General features: G+C 48.4%; 7 protein-coding genes across 7 annotated transcripts; 4 read left to right on the forward strand and 3 right to left on the reverse strand.

The window, feature by feature from the left end:
• Positions 1–3: 3 nt before the first annotated feature.
• F4812DRAFT_24094 (small-subunit processome) lies at positions 4–3,446 on the reverse strand. Its single transcript, XM_047930624.1, has 3 exons — positions 2,777–3,446; positions 632–2,722; positions 4–535 (listed from the first exon to the last, which is right to left on the reverse strand). Exons 1-3 carry the CDS (start codon positions 3,257–3,259, stop codon positions 353–355), a joined length of 2,757 nt encoding a protein of 918 aa, XP_047795069.1. The 5' UTR covers positions 3,260–3,446; the 3' UTR covers positions 4–352.
• A 110-nt stretch (positions 3,447–3,556) lies between these two features.
• F4812DRAFT_410146 (mitochondrial ribosomal protein L27-domain-containing protein) lies at positions 3,557–4,635 on the forward strand. The gene is made up of 2 exons (XM_047932501.1): positions 3,557–4,018; positions 4,123–4,635. Exons 1-2 carry the CDS (start codon positions 3,830–3,832, stop codon positions 4,243–4,245), a joined length of 312 nt encoding a protein of 103 aa, XP_047795070.1. The 5' UTR covers positions 3,557–3,829; the 3' UTR covers positions 4,246–4,635.
• F4812DRAFT_410149 (alpha/beta-hydrolase) lies at positions 4,636–8,216 on the reverse strand. Its single transcript, XM_047932502.1, has 3 exons — positions 7,678–8,216; positions 6,524–7,543; positions 4,636–6,470 (listed from the first exon to the last, which is right to left on the reverse strand). Exons 1-3 carry the CDS (start codon positions 7,738–7,740, stop codon positions 4,815–4,817), a joined length of 2,739 nt encoding a protein of 912 aa, XP_047795071.1. The 5' UTR covers positions 7,741–8,216; the 3' UTR covers positions 4,636–4,814.
• A 2-nt stretch (positions 8,217–8,218) lies between these two features.
• F4812DRAFT_410151 (Pre-rRNA-processing protein TSR2-domain-containing protein) lies at positions 8,219–9,747 on the forward strand. The gene is made up of 2 exons (XM_047932503.1): positions 8,219–8,364; positions 8,469–9,747. The coding sequence occupies exons 1-2, from the start codon at positions 8,334–8,336 to the stop codon at positions 9,047–9,049; spliced, it is 612 nt and encodes a 203-aa protein (XP_047795072.1). The 5' UTR covers positions 8,219–8,333; the 3' UTR covers positions 9,050–9,747.
• Positions 9,174–11,154, reverse strand: F4812DRAFT_24122 (BSD-domain-containing protein). The gene is made up of 5 exons (XM_047930628.1): positions 11,078–11,154; positions 10,499–11,017; positions 9,725–10,442; positions 9,454–9,660; positions 9,174–9,396 (listed from the first exon to the last, which is right to left on the reverse strand). Exons 2-5 carry the CDS (start codon positions 10,706–10,708, stop codon positions 9,299–9,301), a joined length of 1,233 nt encoding a protein of 410 aa, XP_047795073.1. The 5' UTR covers positions 10,709–11,017; positions 11,078–11,154; the 3' UTR covers positions 9,174–9,298.
• F4812DRAFT_24218 (uncharacterized protein) lies at positions 11,078–12,401 on the forward strand. The gene is made up of 3 exons (XM_047930640.1): positions 11,078–11,516; positions 11,592–12,113; positions 12,172–12,401. Exons 1-3 carry the CDS (start codon positions 11,502–11,504, stop codon positions 12,277–12,279), a joined length of 645 nt encoding a protein of 214 aa, XP_047795074.1. The 5' UTR covers positions 11,078–11,501; the 3' UTR covers positions 12,280–12,401.
• Positions 12,402–13,523: 1,122 nt separating this feature from the next.
• On the forward strand, positions 13,524–15,878 carry F4812DRAFT_24131 (PAP1-domain-containing protein). The gene is made up of 4 exons (XM_047930631.1): positions 13,524–14,309; positions 14,373–15,120; positions 15,191–15,509; positions 15,601–15,878. The coding sequence occupies exons 1-4, from the start codon at positions 13,791–13,793 to the stop codon at positions 15,776–15,778; spliced, it is 1,764 nt and encodes a 587-aa protein (XP_047795075.1). The 5' UTR covers positions 13,524–13,790; the 3' UTR covers positions 15,779–15,878.
• The last annotated feature ends 836 nt before the right edge of the window (positions 15,879–16,714 follow it).

Genomic DNA, 16,714 nt, shown 5'->3' on the forward strand with positions numbered 1-16,714 from the left:
GTGCTAGCATTCCGTATTCATAAGGAAGACTAGAAGATGAATATGAACATAGCCTTCTTAGTATTTTCACTCCCGTTCCGGCGCTGCTACTCCTCTAATTTGTGAGGTGGTCTAAGGAACTCATTACAGATTTATAGCCAAACGAATAGCATACCTATACAAAGTTCATAAGAGACCAACAAGCTCTATGATTCTATTCTTTTCTTTTGAATAGCCCGCCACCATGATATTTCACCTCTAGCAATACCATCCATCCATATAGATTTGAAAACCCCTAGCCTAATTTAGATACCTTGTAGGTATATACAAGCGCCATCAACGCTACATCACATCACCCAAACCACCGTATATCCTAGTGCGTAGGCTTCATAATAGGCGCGATAATGCCCTGCTTCATCAATATCCTCGGCTTGGTCGCCTCCTGGAACGTCTCCTTGGTCATCCACTCGGGGCCGACGGGGAGCCGCAGCGCGCGCTCGTACTGCAGCCTCGACTCGTAAGGGTGCGGCAGCTGGGAAGCCATGAACTTATCGTTCTGCAGAACCGAAATGATAATAATTAGCTTTTATCCCGAAAAAAAAAAATACAGTAGACATAAACATAGATAAACACCAGAACTGTACAAACATACCTTCTTAATCCTCTTCTCGTTGACGATAACGTTCTGCATCCCCGCATCTTTACGGTCCGTCTTCTTGACGCCCTCCTGCTTCGTAAGGAGCCGTCCCTGGTGCCGCTTCTTCTCGCGATTGCTGACGCCGTCGCCGACCCAGCTGCCCCAGCCGGGAAGCGTGTTATCGATGATCTTGTCGTCGTCTGCCTCTTCGATCGCTGCCTTTTCTTGCTCGAACTCGGCTACCACGTCTAGCCCGCCGAAAGCTTTCTCGATGAGGTCCTGCTCGCGGAATTGGATAGGCAGATGGCTTGTCTCGTCGTCCGAAGAGTTGTCCCCATCCGCGGCCGTTTGCTGCTTCTTACTCGGCTTGGGGGGTTTCTTAGCGGGAATTGCCGATGCAGCTACGGCCACAGAGTCAATACCGATCTCCAGCACTTCCGCGCCAGATCCAGTCTTCTTGCCCCTTTGTTTCCTTGGAGGCCCTGCCACCGTAGGTTGACTCCAAGCACCCGCTATAGAATCTGCGTTCACGTCTTGTGATATCGGGGCTGAAAGACCTTGTGATCGACCAGACTTTGTGGCCGCGATATTCTCTCTGGCCGCCTGAAGATCCGCAGTTTCTGCCTTGCCTTTCTTCCCAACCTTGATGAACTGCTCGCTGGCCTTCTCTGACTTGCTTCCTGATGGCTGACCGAACGTTCGTCGGCCAATGTCCGCAGGTTCATCGTCAGAGTTTGCAGCTGCTTCGTCATCTGAGGCTAGATCGCGCCGTATTTCGGCTATTAGTTCGTCATTGGCTTTCCTCTTAGCTGCTTCGGCCTTCTTCATGAATTGCATATTCATCAGTTTCGACTTGGGTGCATCGTCATCATCGGACACATTGTCGAGCTGTTTAAGTAGTCTCTTCCGCTCATCAATATCATCCGAGTCGCCCGAGTAGTCAGAGCCTTCATCCGAGTCATCATTTCCCTTTGCTGGTCTTCCTTCGATACGGCGGCGTAGCTCCTCGTCTCGCCGGGCCATATCAGCTATGCCCATTCGAACGTCGTCGTCCCATGCAGCACGTCTATTTTTATTACTCATTTTAGCCCACTTGCTCTCTCTGTGCCGAGCGCCCATTCTTTCCATAGCTCGCTGACGATCCTGGGCCTCGCGCTCATCTTCTGAATCAATCTCCCCAGCTGCAACCATAGCTTCGTGTTCCTTCATCTCGTCTCTTTCCTTTTGTTTTCGGTGTACACGATGGTAGGCCTTACTCTTAATCTTCTTGATACGCTTCGCTCTTGCGTCCTCTCGAGACTTGAGCTCTCTTTCGCGACGCTTCTCCTGCCACAGGGCCTTGAGGTTATTTCCTGATAAACCATCGGCTTCTGCAGATTCTAGATCTTCTGCCTCCTTGGCCTCTTTCTTAGTACTTGGGCCTAGACCGCTTTCTTCCATAATCGCAAGGATAGTCCTTTCCAATTCTGTTCCTGGAGCTTTGCGATTCAGCGGTTGGATTTCACTGTTGTTATGTTTGGCAAGACCAGTCTCCGTCTGCGGCAGTGGAAAGACAAGATGCTCTGCTCTCCTGTTGTGCTTCACAGTTTCGGTCCAGCGGTCCAAAGATTCCTTTGTTTTTTCGTATGCGACGCTGCGGTCTAGCTTTTCCTGCTGGCGTCTCGCGAGGGGAACGTCTAGTTTCTGCGGCTTGCTAGATTTTTCCTCTTTTGTCATAAGCTTAAGGGACTTCTTCAATTGCGGATCTTTGATCCCTAGTAAGCCTAGATCTTTTAATCCGATCTTAGGCTTCTTGGTTGGCGCAACATCTTGGTCATCCGTATCTTTGACCCCAGAAAATTGAGAAACCCATGCGTTGATCCCAGAATCAGATACTTCATCATCGTCATCACCCTCAACGTCAGAAGACTCGTTGCCGGATGCTTCGTTGTCGTCGTCAGATTCCTCTTCATCAGAGCCAGACTCTTCATCAGCTCCAGGTTCTCCATCATCTTCTGACATAGACATATCCAAGGCAGCAGCTAAGTCAATGGCGTCAGACCCGAGAGAAGCGCCGTCAGCATCGCCAATGTCTTCATCGCTATCTTCGTCGTCCTCATCATCGTTCTATAAGTCGCATTAGCTATTAGATGCAACGCTCCTCAAGTCGTAGCTCATTACCTTTTTCTTCTGCTTCTTTTTACTTCCACGAAAAGTGTAGTCCTCAAAGCGCTCCTCGTCGCTCTCCCCAAAGGCGTCGTCACTTTCTATCTCGGAGTCGTCATCTTCGTCGACACCAACTCGCCATTCGTTTCCGCTGCTATCGCTGCCATATTCGACATCTTCGTCGCGGTCGGCACCTCGCCGCATCTTTCTAGGCGGACCCTCGTCCTCGTCTTCATCTTCATCGTCGTCGTCATCGTCGTCTCTGGCATGCTTGCCACCCCCACCACCGCTTAGAGGTACATCAAGCTCGCGGTTGCGGGGCGTACGCTTCTGGCGATCGGCATACTCTTCGGATGCGATGGCGAATGCGTTCAGAGCCTTCTTGTTGGCTTTCGATTTTGACCTCCTCTTGCCTTTGCTGTTGGTACTTGCACCGCCGCCGCCGCCGCCGCCGCCGCCGCCGCTGACGGGTCGTCCGTGGGCTTGCCGACCTGGCATATTTGTGTGATGCAAATCTGCCTGAGACCTTGCAGAATATAAGGCGTTTCTAAGTTATATAAAATCGCCTCTCACGCTGTAACTTTTGTCTACAAAATTGAATGCAGACGAAGCTATACTTGTTAGCTCCTAGAATTACTTGTAAAGTCTAGGTTAGAGGTTAGTTAATCGATAATGCGATTTCTTTACAAAAACGAAAGCGGTGTCTAAACTTTTTTTTTCTGCCGCGATAGTTAGTGGGGGAGCTCTAGCCTGCAGGGGTCCAAGTTTAGACTCCAGCCCAGCAAAACCTTCTTCTCCAGGTACCTTTCAGCACTTGCAGTCGGGACCTAGGTACAGGCTATAGGTAGTATGTACCTAACCTAAGTACCTTTCCGACCCACCCAATTCGACGATTTTCAAGATCGCAACTTCGCAAAAGACGACTTTTACACTTTTTACCGAAGCTTCATCGTACCGATCAATTGGGGCGCAATTATAACGGCGGTTTATAGACCTCGACAGGTCCTTAGGTAACTACCGCATAAAACAAACGCACAAAACCCAACAAGAAGGACCGAAAAATCCACGATGCAGCCCACCCAAGCGCTCCTCAAGCGCTTCCGCAAGCTGCCGCTCACCACCAAGGACATCAAGAAGGGCTACTACAAGGGTACGCGAACAGGTAGCATGGGTCAGCACACCAGGTTCGGAGGGTATATCATCGACTGGAACAAGGTGCGGACGTACGTGGTGCCCGCGGGACTCGACACTTTCAAGGTACGTACATGATACCTATGGTTTGATATTATGATACGATACGATATGATATGATAATACCCCCAAGAAAAAGAACTAATACGCCACTTTGTCATAATAAACAGTTAACCCCGTTCGTCACGAACAAGATTCGTCCGACGAGAGGTCGGTACGAGGGCTACAGCATGGGTCCTAAGAGCCCCGAGTTATATCTGGAGAGGTGGAAGGCCGAGAACGGGCTGGATTGAGAGGGATCAAGTCAACTTATCGTTCAAAACAAGTAAACCAAAAAGAAAAAGAGAAAAAAAAAAGAAATACAGACAGAATAGATTGGTTGCTGCCAGAGGCCGACTAGGAGAGCCCAGGTAGTAAAGAGATGGATGTGCTTATGAGCTGAGCTGAGCTTAAGCTGACTTCAAGTCCGTCAGTTGCGGTTACAGTTATGGGTGTTGAAGACTCCCTCTCCCCTCTCCTCCCTCCCCCTTCCCTAGAAGTCCTCGTCTTCCAGACCCAAACAGTCACAAGCGCTAGCATGAAGTTCATGGTACAGGACTACATATTATATGTAAACCCTGTACTATACTATACAATCACCATCTATTCGCCATCTATAAAATAAACAACCATCGAAATATAAAGTCAAGGCCAAATTCTAATGCTATTACTAAGTGACTATTAACGAGGGTATATCAAAATAAAAATAAAAATATAAAATATAAAGCAGCACACTATCCAAGGCCGGACAAATAACATAGGATATACCGGGTATATTGCTGTTTCCCTCCTCTCCGCCAATGCCTCGATTCTTTTAAAAGCTTCATTTCGTAGTAGGTAGATCCTCTTGCGCGGTAACGAACGTTTCCAACGGGGGCCTTTGTACGTTTGCGCCAACCCCATCTACCGTGACGAATGGCGTTGTAGGTGCGGTCTCGAGGCCTGGTGTAGGTTCAGGAGTAGCAGTTATAGGAGTCCTGGGACCGTTTGGCTCGTCAACAGTTACAGGAACAACAATTTCACGGGAACCAAACTCCTGCTGCTTTAGCGAGTCGGGATCGACGACTTCGTCTTTCGCTTTGTCGGTAGCAGCGGCAACGACTGCAGCGCTTGTTGTCGCCATAGCATCGGCCTCCGGGCTCAGTGGCCTAGGACTCGCAACCCGATCTGGTTGGTCAAAGGCTGAAGTCAATGTGATCATGCTGGCTGTCTCGGCTTCTTTATTAAGAGTAAAAGGCACGGCAATACCACCCACGATAGGCCGTTTGCCCGCAACGCCTGTCTCATGCGAAACGTAATCCGCCGTCAAAAGGCTACTCCCAGAAGACGGTAATGGCTCAGCTTGTCTTGATTTTGCCTCACGCTCGGCCATAAGCATAGCAATGAGTGTGCTTTCGTTCGCATCATCATTGGAAACTTGCTGTTCGTCCCTGACTATTTTCGTCCTTGACCGGCTCCGGTTATGTCCGAGTTCTCGCTTAGCCATTTCCTTCTCTTGCTCTTGGAGGTCGCCGGGTGAGCGGGCTCCCTCTCCTTCGTCGGTAGTAGCAACCTTAACTTCCGGGGCCCTATCCGCTTCGTTTTCCCTGATTACTGTAGCTTCATCGTGCTTGGAGCCCCAGAGAGACCACATAGCAAGGCCCATGCTCTTCGTTCTCTTCTTTTCTGCGCCGTCTTCTGCTCCTCTACGCCTGCTAGCGAGAGACGCTGGTGGCGGTGTCTCTCCATCGAAACCCACGTAACCAGCAGCCATCTCCTTAAGACGCCTCTTGTGTATTTTTGTACGGATACTTCCATAGCGTTTATTCCACTGAGCTCGCGTTTCAAGCCACCTTCGTACTGGAGTCTCCTTGACGACACCTACACTGTCGCGATCCATAGTACAACCCACCAACTCGGAAGCAGGCTCCAGGTGCCTAATAACCCCGTGACGACTGACACGTTGGCGAATCATGTGATTTTTGAATGGCGGTAAGGGGTCACCAGCTTTTCCAACCTCAACTTCAGTATCGCTTTCTCCTTTACTTTCCTCCCTAGTAACTGTGGCCGGAGCTTCTGCATTTGAATTTGAACTAGAGTTCGATATGACAGAGATATCATCGTCGTCTAGGATCTCGATACCCGTCTTTTGGGCCCTCGCCAAAGCCCAAGCACCAAACTGAGCTATCGAACGGTACATAAACTTCGCTGGCCTAGTAAAACTCAGAGTTGTGGCAACATGGCATAGATCGTCCCAAACTTGAAGTTGGACGTCAGTTGGTTTGAAACGTTTCAATTGTTCGTATGCCGCCTCATTCATTACAGACTCCGGAGGCAGGTACTTAGATGGATTAGCACATTTGTGTGCTAAATATATTTGTTCATCTCGAAGAATTTCTCCTCCGCCCGTCATGATAAGTAAAGGTGGCAGCCCACCAAGGGTAGGTTGCATGACAGGGCTGACCAGAGGGTGCGATAGGAGCTCATTGGTCGTATACATCTAGAAGAACATGAGTATTGTATTTTTGGTAGATTTCGCTTTGCATCACGTACCTGAATTTGATCTTTGAGCTTGACCTCCTTACCATCGAGATTGATCGAAATGTATGAAGTTTCGGCAAGGGTAGCGGCTGGAGTATCGCTTTCTGATGTGTCCGCCGCATTAAGCTGTGCGAGATCTTGAGGGAGAGGCTTCGCTTCAACCGAAGCGGGCTTCATCAACTTAGGTAGGCCCTTCTTAGTGTTTTTAGCCACCTGCTCCGCCAACGCCGCATATTCATCCGCATTCAGAGGAGGCCACGCTTTGGAGGGCTTATGATGAAAGCCACACTGAGGAATATAGTCAAAAGGGTTATCTCCTGAAACGCTAGGGAAGGAGTGCGTCAAGTCTACCCAGGGGCTAATAAGAATAGCACCAGCAGGTAAAGGTATAGCTCTATCTCTCATAGTAACCAGCATGCTCAAAACCATGCCACCACCTGCTGAGTCTCCAGCGAGGATGATTGTTGCAGGGTCTTGGATCGTAAGCAAGTATAGATACGCTGCTAGACAATCCTGTAGGCCGCATGGAAAAGGAAACTGGGGAGATAATCGATATTCAGGTGCAAATACCCTTGCTTTCAGTTTCCGCGCATGTCGCTGCATCTGGTACCGATGTTCGTCTACACTTCCAAAGTAATAAGCACCACCGTGGACATAGAGCATAACTCGTTTTCCTGGGTCATTATTCTTCTTGCGCTCGTGATAATCAGCCTTCATCTCAATCCATTCTGCCTTCAGTGGGCTATCAAGCTTCCGCCATTGCCACCAGTTCCGGCCGCCGACTTTCCTAATGCCATCCGGACCTAACTGCGCCTGTAGAGCGCCTGCAGCTTCTACAAGCTTCGACTCGGGGACCTCTACTTGATCGACCTTGACCCATTGGGGATGAGGTACCCATTGTGAGGTAAAGGCTTGGATATCTTCGACTGTGTGATGCGACGCGTACGAAAGGAATGATCGTATGAGGTGTAGACCCTCGTCGTACGAAAGGTGGGCAGTTGGTAGTTCGCGTAACGGCTTTCGATTGAGGTACTACAACATTACAACATACAGTCTTAGCATGAACCCTTCTGCAGGAATAGTAAGTTTAACCCGAGCAAGCTTTTTGGTGGAAGGCAAACAACGTAGGTATCCTGGATAGTTTAGTTATCTGGTCGGGTACCTACGTGAGACAGAAATGTTGACAATATCGTTGGCGTAACCGCCATAGACACCGTAGCGGTATTCATGGTCGCGTGTCTACGACTCAGTTTGGATTACTTATTATATATGGAGCGAAAAGAAGCAGCTAGAGCAATAGTGAAGATAAGTACCTAAAGTAGGGGGAAGCTTATAACTCAGGTAACAGAGAAGAAAGGTAAAAAGGTTAACTTCCTGTACCTTCTAGGTAAGGTAATGAGCGTAATAAGTGGATAGCTATCTCCTGCGAATTACTGGAATTACTTGGCAGTCATCCCGAATACGCATCTTAATTTCACAGGCTGGTCAATTATCGGTGATGTCATTGCGCTGCTTGTTTCAGACGATACTGCACTATTCCGTTCCTCAGCAAGGTTAGCTGCTGCCCTGAAAAGGAAAAAGGGAACATGTGTGACCAAAAGGGTTAGTAGTATCGATCTAATCTAATGTCGAATCTCTGCTCTGCGTAACACAAATGCGGGTCAAGCTCGGTAGAACCGATAAAAGAAGAAGAAGAAAAAAAAAAGTTTATCAGCAACGGGGCCAAAATGCGAAATGCCCCTCCATCGCATTTTAAACCCGATTCAATATTCAGGGTTCAGCTTAACACACGACCTATCATCCTGACTTCTGGTCTGGCAAGATGGACCTGACGCAAGCAGACCCTTCTCCGGGTATGTTATATGTCCTTTGATTTATTATTTCTTGCTCACTCTTTTTCTTACTCCTTTTTTTTTTTCTTGAGGTGAAATACTAACCGATGTACCAAAATCTTTAGAAACCCGGCAGCTCCAATTCGAGCAGGGAGTGGCAATCTCGCTGCATATGTGGTTGTCTCTCACGGTCGCGGTACAAAATGGACTAGGTGGTCCCGATTCCGAAGATAAGCGCGATTGGTTCGCCGGCGCGATTGTCGATATGTTTCCCAGCTTCGTCGATCTCGCCAAGCCGCGCAAGCCCGGTCAAAAGCAACCACCCGCCGATCCTGACTCCGAGGACGTTGAAGCCACATTGCTGCAGGTGATGTGGGATGAATTCGAGACCAACGTCGACGACGATTCCGAGCTCGAAGTCGCCGAGCGCATCATTAAAGTTCGTACTCAATGCGCTGCTGGTGATTTCGAATTCGTTGAGGAACTGAGGCGCAAGTGGCTGGCTACGAAGGGCAAAGCAGTCAAAATTCAAGAGGTGGATGCCGGAGATCAGGAGACTGATTGGGAGAGCGATGGGGATGACGACGATGAGGATGATGACGTTGAGATGGATGAAGCACCTGCCTTGGTTTCAGTGCCTAAAGAGAAGCCGCCCCCAGAAGTAGACGAAGATGGCTTTACAAAAGTCACTCGAAAGAAGCGCTGAGCACGGTCATACGATGTCAAATTCTAAACTGCAGATCCCAGGGGAGTGGAATTGCAGGTACCGACACAGCAAGTCTGGGACGAAGTATGCTTAAAATGATATAAACAGAGCGTCAAGGCGGACAAATATATCATGCGTTCGAAGCCATCCAATGAAAAAACAGACCAGGACGCCTATGAGAGTACCAAATCCGGACAGCCCATTACAATAGGAAGAGGGGAAAATACGTCAAGGATCAAGCTGTAAAAGTTACTCCCATTCCTCGTCATCGCTGTCATCGCTATCGCCTGCTTTCCGGGCCTCTTTGGGGCTGTTGGGGGCCTGGCTCGGGTTCCCGGACGCCGCGCCTACAACATCGTAGCTCGTATCACTATCAGGTTGAGATTTCTCGTCGTTAGACTTACGAGACTCGGATGGCTTTAACCGATTCTTCTCCGAAGTGGCACCCGCCTGGGGCGGGTGAATCGTTGTGGAAGACTCGGCAGAAGCCGGTCTTGCAGGCTTTTCTGTAGGCTTAATCGGCGCTGAATCGTCGTCAGACTCTTCCGACTCTTCTTCTGATTCCTCATCAGATTCCTCGCCCCATCCAATTTCTTCTTCGGCAGAAGCGGCTAAATGTCAATGTGTTAGCTAGATTTAAATAGGCATAGGAAAAAACAACAGACTGCAGCTTACCCTTCAATAGATCTCGGCGACGTGCTTCAGCTGTCTCGATGCTATGCCGAAGGAAACAGTATCGCCTCCAGAAGTCGGCGTAGGGAACCTTGTCAGGAACAAGCCTTTCCATGTTGGCTCGTAGTTCCGGATACTTAGCTAGGGCAGCACTGATAACCTCCGTCTTGCTCTCTACATCAAAGTTCTTAGACCACGCAGCATATTCGGCACCAGTAGGATCTTCTGTAAAACTCTTCTCGGTCGTGTGTAGAACATGAAGCTGCGCGTCGTATCTCGAAGTGTGAATCACTCGCTTTCCGGATTCATCCTTACTCTCGAAACGGCGGGCTGTCCCCTTAGAATCGTCCGATCCCGAAGCAGGCTTAACAATAATAGCGTCGCGGAAGAAGTCTCGGATGTTTCCACCAAACTTAAGCAACGCCTCATCGGCAGCATCCTCGGCACGCTGGATATCCTTTAAGCGTTTCGCGGCCTCAGCCTTCAGACGTGATATAACGGTTTCGGAATCCTTCGCCGTACCATCGGGACCTGGTGCTTTATCTGTTGTCGGGGTCTTCTCCGGGTCCTTTTCCTTATCACCGGAGGATTGCGCCCTCTCCGTAACGGTGGGCGACGTGGTTAGTGAGAGCGCCCTCGCACGGAGATTTGCCAAGCTTCTGGTAGCATCTACACCGAGGGAGGTGACCTCTTGCTGTGCCTCTCTGTATACAGACTCGCCCTAATATAACTATTAAGTTATTCGATAAGCCTTATTAAATCCAACCATCAACATACCTGCTTGATAACGTTACCGACAGTTCCTCCTAGCCACGTCCCCCAAGAACTGCTCGAGAAGGCACGATATGCTTCTTGAAGATCTTCATTGAGAGTATGTTCGGGCTTCTTCCGAGAAGACTCTGCGGATTCGCTGCTGCTGCTGGCATCATTGTCCTTACTGTTTTTTGGAAGGGCTTCTTCGGCTATGTGGTCGTATGCGATGTCCATCGTGGCGTCAGGAGGTGTGAATTAAATAAAATTCTATAGAACCTATTAACTCAGACAGGTAGGACCCCCTCTTCCACAATATAGATGGAGGGGTACGACGTGGATCGAAATGGACGCCGTTGAGATCAAAAAAAGGAAAAGAAGAAGAAAAGTATTATTCGTCGTTGTCGAATGATGGAAGTTGACAGGTGACGAGGCTGACCGTTCCCAATCTGCCGATTGACGTATTGAAAGGCTACGCGGTCTGGTTTCCCCCCCTTTGCGAAATCATTATACTGTACGGAATACTATGTACGGTTTATGAAGTATCTATCCTGCATATTTAGCACACCAGATACTTTCCCACCTTCCCGCCTTGAAATTGCTTACCCCGTATGGTTTAGCCCTTGCTTGTCGGATAGCTACATAGGGCAGCTTTAAACAAATGCGGGGAATGGCAGGCGTTCTTCACCGCGATAAAGCCACGGCAGGCACGGGTTGGATTATAGGCGTGTACAACCTAGTACCTTAGGTAATGTTGAACCATTGCAGCGTTGATGTTTTGATCTTGGAAATAGCTACCGCCTTGGGGTTTTTTACTTTCTCTCCTGCTTGATTAGGCCATCTGGGCGCTTGTCAATAAGACTGCACTGCAAAATGAAAGGATCATCATCTATCACGTGGGCTTTTTCCTCTTCCCCAATACCTAGTACATACCTAAAAGTAATACCTTAAACACACTCACATCAATATTCAGAATCGCAAGTGACATTTCTTATATGATTCTCACTTCAGTATAAATAAAACAGCATATATGATTCGGTCAATCGTACGTACCGGGTTTTATTACTACCTACCTACCTAAGGCAATAGGTACCTATTAGTTGGTCTGATTCTATTCTAGCGGTCAGCTCAAATTCGGAAATGCTTGCTTTTGTCTATTTATATGCAATGGACATGGACAACTTCCATACAATCCCGAAACCACCCCCACAAGCTTTTCTCAAGCAAACTACGATGCAGTATTGTAGGACCCTCAATATCAGAATTCATGCGTTTCAAAGAACTCCTAAACGCAGCTGGGTTTAGGGCTTATACGCTTATGCTCGAATGCTGCAAGATAGCGGCACTCATTCTAGAATGCTCACCCCCCCTCCCCCCCCAACGAAATTATTCGCAGAGAATTTGTTCCCATCGACTTCGTACACAGTCAGACAGTACAGCACCCAGTAACTCGGGCGGGTTTGTGAGGCTGTCAGTCCGACTCAGCTCGGCATCAAAGGCCAAAGGTTACCTGTTGTCCGTACTGTATACATGCGGTACTGGTATACGTAGCATTCTCTCCATGTCGATAGGTCTTATTCCACGAACTTCTCTATCCAGATCTGCCCACTGCTTTGGGTCTGGGCTGGCCGGTGACTACTATGTATTTACATATCGTACCTCCTCTTAGGAAGGTATTAATGCTGATCACCAGGCACCAGGTTGGAAACGAGTCATCACACCCAGTCAACTTCGGCGCCAAGATCCATTGGATTTCTACTCCGACGCCCGATGGTGGCAGGGTGGGTGTCATCCAGTCGGCCAGTTAGTTCAGTTAAATCACACAGTGAAGAATGGCGAATCTTGAACCACTTCGACTCCTCTACAAGGTACTTTAAAGGCTAAATGCATGCATGCATTGTACCTTTTCGCATACCTAGGTACAATCTACCGTACCGTATGCGAAAGTTGTAGAAGAAGACAACGTGACTCGGTTCCATCAAACTGCCCGTGGTTGTTCCTTGTCCCACAATAGTAACCACAATAAACCCTCCATACCTCAAAACGGAACGACTACAACATCTTCTCATTGGCAAATTCACATGCCAAGGTGGCATTACTAACTACACTACATACCTTAGGTATGTATTGTATTGTACATACAACGCTCACTTGACCCCAAAGCCGAAAAGGAACGAAAAGAGCAGCGCTTCCTTGCTGTTCCCAACACACCATATCGAAAAGTTCACCATATATAGTATACATAGCCGTGAGAAGTACATAGTATACGCATTCTCCACCAAGTTCAAGGTCAGGCCGCGCTACCGGCAGTATCGTATATACGAAGCAAAGCGCTATCGTAGGCTAGCAGGCTAGTTTCTAAGGCGAAGAAACGCTTTGGGATTCGAGACGTCCTCGAGTGGAGACAGTACCAGGGGAAGCAGGGAAACTAAGGTACCTAAGGGAAACCAGGGAGAGACCTGTCTGAAGAACAGAACAGACGAAAATATGGCGTGAACGTAGCATAGAGGCAACGCAAAGGGCGTAATGAGCCACAGGGTAAGCCCGCCAGGCCCGCTAGTAAAGTCCGAGTACAAAGAGCGAGGAAGTGTTCCCCGCCACAATGACTTTCTTTGACATATTCTTATATTTGGGCCATACAACGCTTACAAATCGGAAAATTGCATGTCTTCTGCCCCCCTCTCTCGAATTCCTTCCGTCGTGAGAACGTACTCTGAATCCACGCTCGTCACACCTCTGTTCTTTGCATACACCATACACATAACTGCCATACCTACATATCATACGCCTCTCACATTGACGCGCTGTTCCTATCCTGTTAGAAGGAGAAGGGGGGTGTGCGTAAGCAAGTGGTGGTCCCTACCTCCCAAGTCCCTTTGAAAGAATTCTAGACGAAAAAAGAAAGACCGCTATTCTATCCCTTCCCATCCCTCCATCTTCAGCCTCAAGACCCCAGAAGGCGAATATTCGTCCTTTCTTTTCAGGCATCTAACAACGGATACAAACTTCGTGCGAGGCTGATCGTGGATAGCCAAGACATCAAACCTTATCTATCTCCTCAAAGTTTGTCTCATCTGATCTTTGAAGAACTACTACATTAAGCATCTAGCGCAGCGAAAGCTGCGCTATTCTTCACTTCAAGCCACTCCGCACGTCGTCGGTGGCAGCATCGGCTCAAGTGGTGGAACGTTCTCTGCCCAATTAAGGAGAGACGTCAGCGAATTCAATTCATATCTACACAGTCTCATACCTTTTTGCCGTTTTTAGTCGTGATCATATCTCTCTTAATATATTTCTATAAAAAAAAAAGTCTGTCACAATGGCCTCAGCTCATTCTCAAGCTCTCCAAAATTTCATCCTCACGCCCCAGCAGCAGAACCTGCTCTTCCGCGCTCTTACTTCAAATCAACCGGGTGGCAGTAACAACAGCCCGAACAATGGACTGTCTCTCTCACCTGAGTCATCGACGAAGTCGCCTGTCCAGAACCAGCAAGGTACCCCAAACATAGATGTTCAGAACAGCATTTCCAATGGCATTCACGAGAGTCCTTTCTTGGACTACGACTACGACCTAGGACCCGACACTAGTTTCGATTTCGATTTTACCCATGACGGTCAGGCAAAGATGATTGGAGATCTCCCAGGTACTTCGCCAGGTACTTCGCCAAAGGAAAATTCCAAATCTAGTTCTCCCGAAAACGATAGTCCCGATAAGAGAAGTCATCCCGATGACGACGACGATGATGACACAGAAGAGGGAGGAGGCAAGCGGAGGGAGGGCGAGGGAAAGATACCCAAGAAACCCGGCCGCAAGCCACTTACGAACGAGCCCAGTTCGGTAAGTCGCAAGCGTTAACCAGGCACCCCCAGAGAATATGAGATTTCTAACATGATATAATAGAAGAGAAAGGCCCAAAATCGCGCTGCCCAGCGCGCATTCCGGGAGCGCAAGGAGAAGCACCTAAAAGACCTCGAGACGAAGGTGGAGGAGCTCGAGAAAGCAGAAGCGGCGACGAGCAACGAGAACTCGCAGTTGCGAGCCCAGATTGAAAAGCTGACGATGGAACTCAATGAGTATAAGAAAAAGTTGACGCTATTAAGCAGCCCTCATTCAATTCCCAACACCAAACGAAGCTCAGTTTTTGGTCAAGCTGCAATTCAAAATCTCAACGACGTCAACTTCCAATTCGAGTTTCCCAAGTTTGGTGTCCTTCCTGGCCCTCAGAACTCGCCAAAGACTATCTCCAATTCGGTCTATTACTCGCCGCCTTCGTCTAGTAAAAGCCCCAACAGTCAGGCCAACTCACCAGACAAGTCCAAAGATCAAGCGACACCCAACTCCACGAAGAGCCGGGAGAACTCTGACGCTTCATCTAAGGATGTATCATCCAAGTCTTCTGGGTCCCCCTACGATAGTACGTTCGGCGCCAACGTATCAAGAACTAGTTTGGACTCCTGCCATTACAGCGTGAATGGGGCTAATACTGATTCGCCTTGTTCGTCAACAGCGAACTCGAACACGGGCCCTAGCTCTTCGTGCGGAACCTCTCCTGAACCGCTGACGCAGTCACCAGTAGGATTCAAGCCGGTAGACACCCTCACTACCATTGGAGAGGAACAACCAACACTGACAAGCGACTCTATGTCTCGTATGTATCACCAATATATTTTAATATCTGTCTCAAGTTCTCATAATTCATAAACTAACCCAACTTGTAGATTTCAACAACTTCAGCAATATGGATTTCTCTAGCATGGATTGGTTGTCGCAACAGAACGGGGGCCAGTTTGATCCGCAGCTCTTCGGCGACTACCGGGAGCCTCAGGACAACATTTTAGCAACCGCCACTTTCGATGATAGCTTCTTCAATGATGCCTTCGATGTCGATTTCACCACGCCATACAACGTACCGACGACATCTAGTAACAACAATAACACTCCCAGAAAGAATCTAATTGCCGAAATTGATGCCAGGAAGGAGTCGGAGGATACCATAGTCTCATCCAACGGCAAGCTGCTCACGTGTAATAACATTTGGTACGCTATCCCTTTTCTCCCCTTATTATCCCTCTCACTCATTAAATGAATGATTCGCCCATTCGAAACATGTATACTAACAACGTAACAGGGAGAAGTTGCAAGCGTGTCCCAGGGTTCAGTCGGGCGATCTCGATCTAGACGGATTATGCTCGGACCTGCAGAAGAAAGCTAAGTGTGGCGGTTCTGGTGCCGTTGTCGACGAACATGATTTCAAGGCAGTTATGACAAAATACCTTGGCCTCGACGCCGAGGCGTGTACCGCATAGTTCCCGCGTGCCACTGTTAAATACTTCCTATGTATACAAATATAGGGAGCTACTTAGGGAGCTCTCAAAAAAGGACCTCCCTACTCTTGTGCCATCACCATCACCAATCATTGGGTAACGGCGGAAAGGAGTTTTAGCATCAAGCGGCGCGACGGGGATTACGGCGGCAGCGATGGAATGTAAACCAAATACCCCTCGATTACGACGAGAGAAAGAGACAGGAGGAGAGGGCGAAGCTATTCTGCCATAATCTCGAGATGTCCAGGCAACAATTGATTATCTGAATGTCATGTCCTTTTTCCTTTTTTTTTATTGGGACCCGGAGTTGTTGCATGCATTTGCGACAGAGAAAGGCGGACAAAATCACTGAAATCCAGTTCTCTATTCTTATTTTCCTAGTTTTCATGTTTCCTTGGGCCGTGCGTTCTGACGTTCGCTGATACGGGAGGATAATGCGTAACAGGTGGACGATATGAGATGTCCCATGTATGGTAACGAGTATAGCAGCCTCTGGTGATGGTAGAAGGCCAATAACTGAGCGTTATACCTATCTATCTATCTTGGGTAACAAGTTAGTGGGAGGAATGAAAGGGGTGTCTCACGAGGCAAGGAGGGAATGATGACGATATCGATGAATTTTGACGTTTCGGGAGAGACGCGTATGCCCTTTGCCTGCCTGCTTGTTCCGCCTATCTAAGGTATCAATACCGTTGCGTTACGCTAACTCGGAGAGGAGATAAGGCGGTATCTCTTTCGAGACAGGAGACCCAATGTGAACAGAATTTTGGTTCGATTGAAAGTCTAGGTTACTTGCCTCTCTTTACATACAACTCTACCAAAACATATAATGCAGAACCATGGATTATAGTACTTTAGGTACCTAGGTACTCAACTACGTCTTTAACTTCTATTTCGGTGACAGGCAAGGTGAATGGT

This window comes from Daldinia caldariorum (genome assembly GCF_022478825.1).
Source record: "Daldinia caldariorum strain CBS 122874 unplaced genomic scaffold F4812scaffold_1, whole genome shotgun sequence".
Classification (NCBI taxonomy): Eukaryota; Fungi; Ascomycota; class Sordariomycetes; order Xylariales; family Hypoxylaceae; genus Daldinia; species Daldinia caldariorum.

Excerpts from the sequence above, each read along its gene's own strand:
- F4812DRAFT_24122 (XM_047930628.1), bottom strand. The coding sequence starts at position 10,708 with ATGGACATCGCATACGACCACATAGCCGAAGAAGCCCTTCCAAAAAAC. Across the intron at positions 10,443-10,498 it reads TCGGTAACGTTATCAAGCAG|GGCGAGTCTGTATACAGAGA; the intron begins GTATGTTGATGG and ends TAGTTATATTAG. Across the intron at positions 9,397-9,453 it reads GTTAAAGCCATCCGAGTCTC|GCGCGGCGTCCGGGAACCCG; the intron begins GTAAGTCTAACG and ends ACGATGTTGTAG.
- F4812DRAFT_410146 (XM_047932501.1), top strand. The coding sequence starts at position 3,830 with ATGCAGCCCACCCAAGCGCTCCTCAAGCGCTTCCGCAAGCTGCCGCTC. Across the intron at positions 4,019-4,122 it reads CGGGACTCGACACTTTCAAG|TTAACCCCGTTCGTCACGAA; the intron begins GTACGTACATGA and ends CATAATAAACAG.
- F4812DRAFT_24218 (XM_047930640.1), top strand. Across the intron at positions 12,114-12,171 it reads GGCTGGCCGGTGACTACTAT|GTTGGAAACGAGTCATCACA; the intron begins GTATTTACATAT and ends ACCAGGCACCAG.
- F4812DRAFT_410151 (XM_047932503.1), top strand. The coding sequence starts at position 8,334 with ATGGACCTGACGCAAGCAGACCCTTCTCCGG. Across the intron at positions 8,365-8,468 it reads GCAAGCAGACCCTTCTCCGG|AAACCCGGCAGCTCCAATTC; the intron begins GTATGTTATATG and ends CAAAATCTTTAG.
- F4812DRAFT_24094 (XM_047930624.1), bottom strand. The coding sequence starts at position 3,259 with ATGCCAGGTCGGCAAGCCCACGGACGACCCGTCAGCGGCGGCGGCGGC. Across the intron at positions 2,723-2,776 it reads AAAAGAAGCAGAAGAAAAAG|AACGATGATGAGGACGACGA; the intron begins GTAATGAGCTAC and ends TGCGACTTATAG. Across the intron at positions 536-631 it reads ACGAGAAGAGGATTAAGAAG|AACGATAAGTTCATGGCTTC; the intron begins GTATGTTTGTAC and ends TCGGTTCTGCAG.
- F4812DRAFT_24131 (XM_047930631.1), top strand. The coding sequence starts at position 13,791 with ATGGCCTCAGCTCATTCTCAAGCTCTCCAAAATTTCATCCTCACGCCC. Across the intron at positions 14,310-14,372 it reads TTACGAACGAGCCCAGTTCG|AAGAGAAAGGCCCAAAATCG; the intron begins GTAAGTCGCAAG and ends ATGATATAATAG. Across the intron at positions 15,510-15,600 it reads CTCACGTGTAATAACATTTG|GGAGAAGTTGCAAGCGTGTC; the intron begins GTACGCTATCCC and ends ACAACGTAACAG.
- F4812DRAFT_410149 (XM_047932502.1), bottom strand. The coding sequence starts at position 7,740 with ATGAATACCGCTACGGTGTCTATGGCGGTTACGCCAACGATATTGTCA. Across the intron at positions 7,544-7,677 it reads TGTCAACATTTCTGTCTCAC|TACCTCAATCGAAAGCCGTT; the intron begins GTAGGTACCCGA and ends GTAATGTTGTAG. Across the intron at positions 6,471-6,523 it reads AGCTCAAAGATCAAATTCAG|ATGTATACGACCAATGAGCT; the intron begins GTACGTGATGCA and ends ATGTTCTTCTAG.